The 10,233-nt window shown below is 39.6% G+C and overlaps 1 protein-coding gene across 3 annotated transcripts; it reads left to right on the top strand.

Annotated features, from left to right (window-relative positions):
- Window positions 1-323: 323 nt before the first annotated feature.
- Window positions 324-10,028, top strand: LOC114261845 (glutamate receptor 3.6). Of its 3 annotated transcripts, XM_082891434.1 has the most exons (8): window positions 476-617; window positions 848-1,041; window positions 1,335-1,634; window positions 1,768-3,125; window positions 3,214-3,491; window positions 8,056-8,087; window positions 8,178-8,587; window positions 9,322-10,028. In XM_082891434.1, the coding sequence occupies exons 3-8, from the start codon at window positions 1,370-1,372 to the stop codon at window positions 9,799-9,801; spliced, it is 2,823 nt and encodes a 940-aa protein (XP_082747560.1). In that variant the 5' UTR covers window positions 476-617; window positions 848-1,041; window positions 1,335-1,369; the 3' UTR covers window positions 9,802-10,028. The 3 variants fall into 3 exon arrangements, with proteins under 3 accessions (XP_028057965.2, XP_028057959.2, XP_082747560.1); XM_028202164.2 differs by lacking the exon at window positions 848-1,041 and having other exon boundaries at window positions 324-523; XM_028202158.2 differs by lacking the exon at window positions 848-1,041 and having other exon boundaries at window positions 441-617.
- The last annotated feature ends 205 nt before the right edge of the window (window positions 10,029-10,233 follow it).

Genomic DNA, 10,233 nt, shown 5'->3' with positions numbered 1-10,233 from the left:
GAATGATATATTTATATATATAATATATAATAAATATATATATGAGTATATATTTCATATGTGTTCTCCATATATCGTTTCCTACATTTTTTAAAAATTAGCATTTCGACGTACCCGTATTAAATTACGTGTTTGTGTCCATACTCATTAGGATAATATAAAGACACAAAAACATGCAAGATAAAATATATATCTCAATATAAAAAATATAAAAATATTATTTTTTATTTACACTACTAACAAATTTACGAGGAAAAGAAAGTAAAATATTGCATGAATTAAATTTTTTTTTTAAAAACTCAGTTTAATTTTTTGAAAATATCAGGGAGGTGGAAGTGGGTGTAATGTAATGTACCCATTTTAGCACTGTTTGTTGTACCTGGAAGTGTGGGACCCAACAATCAAATTGCTTTTTGTCAATTCCTGATTTTTGTTGATTTATTTTTCTGGGAAGCAATTGGTTCCCTTTTTCAGTGGCTCATCTTGGAGTATGGAATGGATGGTCTGATTCTACAGCTGCCCTGTAAGTTCTCTCCCTACTCACTGTTCTTTTATCAACCTTCCATACAGTCCTTCACCATCTAGCTTTTCGTGCACCACCATTTTTCTACTCCAAGGTGCCCTTTTCTTCTACTTTCCATCTTCTTTTTTTCTTTTCAGCTTTGTCCTTTACTTCATTACTTGCACAAAGATTGACCTCCTTTCACACCAAGTTGCTAATGCTATGATGGGTAGTTCTTGTGTTGCAACTTTTGTCAAGCATGATTTGTATATGTATGAATCTGTGTTTATATGAACTTGTTGGCTAACATAGTTCTGAGCTCATGTTGGCCTTTGTTTGTTTCAGTTTTTGTTTATAGGTTACAAGGCAAAAATAGCTTAAATCAGCTGAAAATTTTGATTATGTAAAAGTTGGGTTGGAGGAGGGGCGCTTTTAGTTTATGTTTTCTGATTATTCACTTTCAGCTTAAGAAAAAGCTGCATCAAAGAGGCCCCGTTAAATAGCAAGGCTGTAATGGGTGTTCATATTTTCCCCGGAAAGTCTGTATATTTAATATTTGTAGTTTTCATGCCAGCTCATGTGTTATTATGGAAGTTACTTTACAGCTTGAGTTTTCATAATGATATTATTGTTCTTTGTTTATTTGTTTACCCAAACAATCTTTGTTTACTGTTCTTTAAATTTTTATATTTTGATTGTTTGGTTAGATATTATTTCATGAGTTTTAAGCAACATCATGTATTTGAGCTTTTCTCGGTGATGTAATTTGGGAATTTCCAACAAAAATATACATATAAACTGAACTAGGTTTTCTATCCTCTTCACATTACAGATTGAAATTTGGGGCTTTTAATTAGACAGTTCGCCATGAATCTGATTTGGGTACTGGTATTGATGATTTTCAACAATGGACATTTTTCACAAGGAGTTAGTACAAATACTTCTAAAAGACCTGAAGTAGTTAACATTGGGTCAATAATCACTTTCAATTCTGCAATCGGCAAAGTTGCAAAAGTTGCCTTAAAAGCTGCCATTGAAGATGTGAATTCTGACCCTGCAATTCTTGGAGGAACCAAGCTGAAAGTGACTATGCTCAACTCCAATCATAGTGGATTTTTGAGTATCGCTCAGGGTATATATATGTACCTGCAATATCTATTTTTTCTTCCTCCCAAGCTTCATGTTGATTTCTTCATCTAGACAAGCAATTCATAATCTCAATAGTCATCATAGTCTTATAATTTGTAACTTTCTTATGATAACAGCTTTAAAGTTCATGGAGACCGATACTGTGGCAATTATTGGCCCACAGGCTTCTGATCTAGCTCACGTGATTTCCCATATTGCAAATGAGCTCCAAGTCCCTCTATTGTCTTTTTCAGCAACAGACCCGACCTTGTCTTCACTTCAGTATCCGTTCTTCGTGAGAACATCACAGAATGACCTGTTTCAGATGGCTGCAATTGCTGACATTGTTCAGTACTATGAATGGAGAGAAGTAATTGCAATCTATGTTGATGACGATTATGGGAGGAATGGGATAAGTGCGTTAGCAGACCAACTTGCCATGAAACGCTGTCAGATCTCTTACAAAGCACCTTTGACTTCTCAAGCTAGCCAAACTGAGATCCAAGATGTCTTGGTTCAGGTTGCTTTAGCAGAGTCTCGGATTCTTGTTGTTCATATGCATCCCAGTTCGGGTCTAGATGTGCTTTCCGTGGCACAATATCTTGGTATGACGGGAAGTGGGTATGTTTGGATAGCTACAAATTGGCTCTCTACCATCCTTGACACTAACTCTCCTCTCCCTCGGGAGACAATGGACAAAATCCAAGGACTTATCACGTTACGTATTTACACACCAGATACAAAACTAAAAAGAAACTTTGCTTCTAGGTGGAAAAACTTGACAATTACAAGTAACCAAACAGCTAATGGCCCTGTTGGGTTGAGTACTTATGGTCTGTATGCCTATGACACTGTTTGGATGCTTGCAAATGCAATTGATGCTTTTTTCAATCAGGGTGGACACATTTCCTTTTCAAATGATTCGAGGTTAAGTGAACTAAATGGAGGGAATTTGCATCTAGATGCTATGAGCATCTTTAATGGAGGGAAATTATTGCTCGACAGCATTTTAAAGGTCAATTTCACAGGTTTGACAGGGCCGATCAGGTTTGATCCAGACAAGTCACTCATTCGTCCTGCATTTGATGTAATCAATGTGATTGGCTCGGGGGTTAGAAGGGTCGGTTATTGGTCTAATTATTCTGGCTTGTCAGTTGTGCCTCCAGACACACTCTACACAAAACCACCTAACCGGTCTAGTTCAAGTCAACAACTGTATAGTGTAATCTGGCCTGGACAAACAGCCCAGAAACCTCGCGGATGGGTTTTTCCAAACAACGGAAGGCAATTAAGAATTGGAGTCCCAAATCATGTTAGTTATCGCGAATTCGTAGCAAAAGTGCCAGGCACTGATACGTTCAAAGGGTACTGCATTGATGTTTTCACTGCTGCAGTGAACTTGTTGCCTTACGCTGTCCCATATAAGTTGATACCATTTGGGGATGGTATTAATAACCCGAGCTGCACTGATCTTGTGCGCTTGATAACAGCGGGTGTGAGTATGAGATACCGAGTTCTTATCATAAATTTAAAGGTTTTCTGCTTTATCTCATTTTAAATTTCTGGTTTCTTCGTCTGTATAGGTCTATGATGCTGCAGTAGGTGACATTGCGATCATCACTGACCGTACAAGGATGGCGGATTTTACACAGCCATATATTGAGTCTGGGCTAGTCGTGGTGGCACCAGTTAGGAGATTGAACTCTAATGGTTGGGCTTTCTTGAGGCCATTCACTCCGATGATGTGGTCTGTCACTGCTGTTTTTTTCCTAGCCGTGGGAGTGGTTATTTGGATTTTGGAGCATAGAATCAATGATGAATTCCGCGGCCCTCCTAGGAAACAATTCACCACTATTCTATGGTAAGTGCCTAAGAAATATTGTTCAATTACATAGATTCTGAGAATTAATAATGAACGTTTTATTAGTACATATACATCAATATTAGTGTGCTTTGAAGTCTGAAGTCCCCTTTCCATCATTTGAGGCTGCAACAATTATTCCAATAATTACATATCCGATTTGACCTATGGACAAATATGCAAACATTTGTCTTTGTTTGAGTAATAGCAATGAGATTTCCCAATACCAAGAATAGCTAGGATTTTCATAAGATGCCATCCATTCAATGAGAAATAGAAAGGAATATTGAAAATCCGAGTGTCTAGAGCTGAAAAAGAGTCGAAAAGATGATTCCTTGTAACAAATAGATGTATTATTGATTGATATCTTGATGTTGTACAAGATTTATAAATTACAATTCCTATACAATCTATATATAGAAGAAAATGTGGTAGTAGGTGTAGTGGAGGTGATAGTGGGTTAGGTGAAGTGGAGTATATAGAAGAAAATGTGGTAGTAGGTGTAGTGGAGGTGATAGTGGGTTAGGTGAAGTGGAGTGTGTGGTGAAGTGGAGGTAGGTGAAGTGGAGTATGTAGTGGAGTAGGTGAAGGTAAAGATGGGAAATTCTAACAGCCCCCCGCAAACTCAAGGAGGAGAGAAACTAACCAACTTGAGTTTGGAGAGAGTAACAAAACAAGAAAATACATAAAAATAAAAAAGGATAGGAGACACTGTATGGTCGTGTCAGACCGTTGGTGAAGACACTGTATGGGGTGTCATAACGTTGTAGAGGACACTGTATGGTGGTGTCAGACCGATGTAGAAGACAGTTTATGGGGTCATGTCGGACCGTTGTAGAAGACAGTTTATGGGGTCATGTCGGACCGTTGTAGAAGACAGTTTATGGGGTCATGTCGGACCGTTGTAGAAGACAGTTTATGGGGTCATGTCGGACCGTTGTAGAAGACAGTTTACGGGGTCATGTCGGACCGTTGTAGCAGACAGTTTACGGAGTCTTGTCGGACCCTTGTAGAAACTAACCGGAATCAATGTCGGGACAGTTTACAGAGTCTTGTCGGACCCTTGTAGAAACTAACCGGAATCTATGTCGGGACAGTTTACAGAGTCTTGTCGGACCCTTGTAGAAACTAACCGGAATCTATGTCGGGACAGTTTACAGAGTCTTGTCGGACCCTTAAAAAGTCGCACCCTCAAAAGGTGTGCCCAATCTTTCAAAAGGCGTGCCATCAAAAGGCGTGCCCAATCTATAAAAAGGCGTGCCATCAAAAGGCGTGCCCAATTCATCAAAAGGTGTGCCGGACATGATGGCGAGGCACGTGGGCGCCTTGGCTTGCGTGCCCGTTTGTCGGCTGGTGGCAAGAGGCGCGCGATGCGCGTGGCTACCTTTGCTATTTAACCAAGACGAAGGCTGAGGCGGAGGCATACCATTCTGAAACCTCTGAAACCAACCCTTCTCTGAAAAAACTCTGCCTCTTCGGAGAGAGAAACTGTGGAACATTTTGTAGCCCAGAAAAATGGCTTCGTCTTCCCGCGGGCTGCTCACCCTCTTTCCCGACCTCAACGAGTCAACAAGAGAGAGAACTGGTGCGGTGGCACTGGAAACTCAACCAAGCACCCCGGAGTTTGCTCCGTTGAACTTTCCGATGCGGTCGGTGGAGCAAAGAATGGCAGTGCAGTCGGATGTGGAGGCCAATCAGTATACTCTGAAGGCATGTGTGGAAAGCATGACGGCGGTCACAAACTTGTCGAACCGGCTGCAGAGTAGGACAAATGAGGTGCAGCATTTAAACTCCCAGCTGGCTCTGCTCCAACGCATGTATAAGGATGCGCGAGCAGAGATAAGTGTACTGAAAGCAGAAAACAAGGAGTTGAAGCGGAAGGCCACCGTGATGTTCCGTTTTGGAGGTCCGCCATATGCTGCAGTGGAGGAGCAGAGAGTAGTGATCATGCCCAGTGGAGTGGGAAACACGGAGGCAACACCGGCAAGGGCCGCCCAGGACGGAGGCAAAAAGAAGAGACCGGCGGCAGAGTAGGTCGGTGGGTGGCCGTCTGCAGAAAAGAAAACAAAGCTGTTGTTTTTTTTTTTTTTTTTTTTTTTTTGTGTAAAATGTGGATCGGGGTTGATCCCGATATGGCAGATGGTGATAGTGTATTCTGAAGCTGCCTCAAAAGATTAACCATTCGGCTGGCAGTTAATTTTTTTTTTTTTTTTTTTTTTTTTTTTTGGTGTAAAATGTGGATCGGGGTTGATCCCGATATGAATAAAATGAGTGTATTGTGCAAATTTGTAAATTGGTTGCAATTATTATTATTATTATTTTTTTTTTTTTTTTAATAAAGTGAAAAATAAAAATAAAAATAAAAATAAAAATAAAAATAAAAGAAAGAAATAATAATAATATATTTAAAATAATAATAATAATAATAATAATAATATGTTTAAAAAGTGGGGCGGTGGAAAATGATGATTTTGGGTGTGAATAAAATATTTGATGTGTCTATGGAGGTGGAGTACCCACGTGAAATATCTTGAGGCATGTGGGGTGATTATTAGAGAGAGAGAGTGACAATGTGTGCTATGTCCCCCCTGTGTTGCCGAGAGAGAGAGCTAGAGAGATAAATCATTAGGAATTTCAAACCCACCCCCATTCACACAGATCCAATCAAAAAGAAATGAGAGAGAGACCCTCTGAGAGAGAGAGAGCTCGAAGGAATGCGAAATGGTGAAGTTTCTGAAACCAAACAAGGCCGTAATCCTCCTCCAAGGCCGCGACGCGCCGGAAAGCCATGATCATCAGATCCTTCGACGATGGCCTCTCAATCGGATCTGGAACGGCAAATCGAGCACTTGATGGAGTGCAAGCCACTGCCGGAGGCGGAGGTGAAGAAGCTCTGTGATCAAGCTCGAGCGATCCTGGCGGAGGAATGGAACGTTCAGCCGGTGAAGTGTCCGGTAACTGTGTGCGGCGATAAAATTGATGTAGATCGAGGATACTACTTCCGAGTATCAATCTGTGAACGTTCAGCCGGAGGAAGATTCGCCGGAATATTCGTCTAGGGTTCGAACATAGTCGTCGGGAAATTGAAGGAGGAGCTGGAGGGGCTGTTGTTTCACTTCTAGCCAACTTTTCCTTATCTTCCTTTGACATTCCTATGAGAAACCCACGCTGTGCTAAAGCATCCATTTCATTAAAGCCTTCCAGCATTTCCACCTGCTGCTGATAATACCCAGCCACATTATCTTCTGGACGTAAAACGCCGAGACATGAGTGATGGAGGCCACGAGGAGGCGGCTTTTCTTTGAGTGGTGTGTGTTCTTTGGTCTCTAGAGAGAGAGATGTGTGAGTCATGGTGTGGTCTCTAGAGAGAGAGAGAGATGGCTGTCATGGTATGGTCTCTAGAGAGAGAGAGATGGCTGTCATGGTCTGAGAGAGCCGAGAGGTAAGAGAGAGGAAGATGAAGTTACAGTCTGGGTATGTGTAGAGGTCCGGCGGGCAGCCAAGGCGAGGCGGCCGCCCGTCGGTGAAGCAGAATGATTAGGTTGTTAACCTGGCTCTGATACCATGTAACAAATAGATGTATTATTGATTGATATCTTGATGTTGTACAAGATTTATAAATTACAATTCCTATACAATCTATATATAGAAGAAAATGTGGTAGTAGGTGTAGTGGAGGTGATAGTGGGTTAGGTGAAGTGGAGTATATAGAAGAAAATGTGGTAGTAGGTGTAGTGGAGGTGATAGTGGGTTAGGTGAAGTGGAGTGTGTGGTGAAGTGGAGGTAGGTGAAGTGGAGTGTGTAGTGGAGTAGGTGAAGGTAAAGATGGGAAATTCTAACATTCCTCACTCCTTTCTCCAAGTCAAAACTGTGCATGAGTCTTCCATTGGTCACGGCTTCTAAGTGATTATAGAAAGAACTCTCTGCTTTTTGTATATTATTTTCATGAAAACAGAAGATCAAAAGTAGACGGATGAGAATATATTTCAAACAACTAGATATATAATAATATAATTGTTAAGACAAGTTTAAATCACTAATGCTCTGTTTGTTTTGGCGAAATATATTTTTTGGAAAACATTTTCCGCATTTGCTGAATTGGTACAACGGAAAATGAAAGCCAACTTCCGTGCTCAATGGAAAACAAGTTCATTTGAGCAGAAAATATCTTTCACTTTTAAAAGGTGAAAAACATTTTCCAGACTAAAGTCTTACCACCGCCACCGTTACCTCCACCTCCGCTTCCACCTCCACCACTAACACCACTACGTCCACCACTAATACAACTAGTAACACATTAATTTCCAAGGCCACAACCAAACGTAGGAAAACTTTTTCTTCAGAAATCTGAAAAAAGTTTTTCATGTTTTCCGCTCAAACTAATGGAGCGTAAATATGTAAGGCCGCAACAAAATTGTTTGTGGTGGCTGTCCCCTCTTTCCTTTCTCTTACATTGATGCGTATTTTTGAAGTTATTAATCACCTTATCTAAGTCTCTTGATTGCTTATCTTCTTCTCTTTTTTTTTGCTTGGGATTGCTTATCTTTGTGCTTTCACTTTGCAGGTTTAGCTTTTCAACTATGTTCTTTTCCCACAGTACGTAATTCATCACTAGTTTTACAGTCTTCTCTTCCCAAATGGAACTCAAGTAATAATGATGCATATTTTTTTCGCTGTTTAATGCAGGGGAAACAACAATGAGCAGTCTCGGTCGCTTCGTGCTTATCATATGGCTATTTGTGGTTCTGATAATCAATTCCAGTTACACTGCAAGTCTGACCTCAATCCTCACAGTGCAGCAACTTTCTTCCCCCGTTGATGGAATTGAGAGTTTAATAATGAGCAATGAACCCATCGGCTACCAACAGGGTTCATTCTCAGGAAATTATCTCACCAATGAGTATGGCATTCATGAGTCTAGACTCATTCCACTTAATTCGCCAGAAGACTATGATGAAGCCTTGAAAAAGGGTCCCAACAAGAAGGGTGGCGTTGCTGCGGTGGTTGATGAGCGAGCATATCTAGAAATCTTCCTCTCAACTCGTTGTGAATACAGTATTGTAGGTCCACAATTTACCAAAAGTGGATGGGGATTTGTAAGTAATTCTTCATCAACGTCACTACTTCTATGGTTTTTTTTTTTTTTTTTTTTCTTTTATTGGTCAAACACTAATTTTCTTAAGTTTCGCTAAAAAAGCAACAAGCTTTGAAATGGAAGAAAGCTTGGTTCTCAAGTGTGTCTGACTGAGCTAATTATGAGGCAACCTCAAGAGCTTAGTTTTTGTATAATGGTAGTGTGTTTATTAGCTTATCTGTTTGGCTGTTTGACAACAGCTAAAAATGTCACAATTTATTTTTATTTTTTTTGTGTCTTTGGTGAATTTTTTAAAATCATGTTGAAATTTTTAATTTTCAAGTTTGTCTAGTTTTGAATAATTTAAAAAGTAAAAAAAAAAAATCAAAAAAAGATCTTCAAAAAAATAATACTAATAAAATAATTAGTGCACTTATTTCAACAAAAAAAAAAAATTTAAATTTTTTTTAGGTTCATCTAGTCTTGTAGATCTTAAAAGTGAAATAGTTTTTTGAAAGACGAAAAAAAACCAACAAAAAAAACTGCAAAAAAAATAATTGCCAAACCCAACCCAAGTTAAAGCTAAGATCAAGACAAATCAATGGGCTTCAAATAAACCAGTCAGTTCTTCAAAGGCAAAAGCAAAGGATTAGCTGTGTTTCTTTGTTCTGCTTCAAGATGACGAGGAATGTGCTGTTTATTTGTTGACAAAGATTCACTTACCTAGTTTTATTTTTTGTTTTTGTTTCTTATCAGGCCTTTCCACGGGACTCGCCTTTAGCGGTTGACATGTCAACCGCAATCCTGAAACTGTCAGAAAACGGGGAACTCCAACGAATACACGACAAATGGCTGATGGGAAGTGCCTGCAGTTTACAAGGCGCAACGCTTCAAGTGGACCGGCTTCAACTTGGAAGCTTTTCAGGCCTCTTTCTTATATGCGGATTAGCTTGCTCGCTCGCTCTCCTTGTGTATTTTGTGTTGATGGTTCGCCAATATAGCCGCCATTATGTTGATAAGGCAGCAGAATCTTCTAACAGAAGCTCGCCATCAGCGCATCTTCAAACGTTCCTTACATTTGTTGACGAAAAGGAAGAGGAAGTGATAAAACGGTCCAAGAGAAGGCAGTTGGAGAAGGATTCAAATAGAAGCAATGGTGAGGATGAACCGACAATTGTTTCCAATGCGGAAACGAGCTCAAACAGAAGTACTGTCAGTTTTGCTTCTGGAGTCTAGTTCATGTATATATCTCACCCTGAACCAAGTTATACAAGTTGTTTCTTCTTGTTTTTTTAATAATCAATTTGTAATATAATTGGTTTTTGAATTTATTGGGAAGTGTGCTTTTGTATTTCAGCATATGTTCAAATTCCATGGTGGTCCTCTGGGAAGGGCCTCGAACTTTTGTACTGTTCGTAACTGAAAAATCATGGTGGTCCTCTTATGGAAGTGCCTTTTGGTAACTACTAGGTATTTCATGTATATATATGTTGATGTCTTCACAACGAATCTAGCCTTCTTCAACTCAATTGTTTTAAGGGGAGCTTTTCTTTGATATGAACCATTTTAATGACAAACTCAGATTTAATCATAAGTTGAATAAAAAACTTTAATGGTGGTAGAGTGCTAAACTTGAGCGTTACAAAATAATTTATATTTTTTTGAATA

This window comes from Camellia sinensis, chromosome 1, assembly GCF_055761805.1.
Source record: "Camellia sinensis isolate YWXY chromosome 1, ASM5576180v1, whole genome shotgun sequence".
NCBI classification, from domain to species: Eukaryota; Viridiplantae; Streptophyta; class Magnoliopsida; order Ericales; family Theaceae; genus Camellia; species Camellia sinensis.
This window is presented reverse-complemented; position numbering and strand designations above follow the sequence as displayed.

What these genes read in the sequence shown, in the direction of transcription:
- LOC114261845 (XM_028202164.2), top strand. Translation starts at nt 1,370, where the DNA reads ATGAATCTGATTTGGGTACTGGTATTGATGATTTTCAACAATGGACAT. An exon ending in CAATTCACCACTATTCTATG is followed by an intron (nt 3,492 to 8,055) that starts GTAAGTGCCTAA and finishes TTCACTTTGCAG; the next exon opens with GTTTAGCTTTTCAACTATGT. An exon ending in AACTATGTTCTTTTCCCACA is followed by an intron (nt 8,088 to 8,177) that starts GTACGTAATTCA and finishes TGTTTAATGCAG; the next exon opens with GGGAAACAACAATGAGCAGT.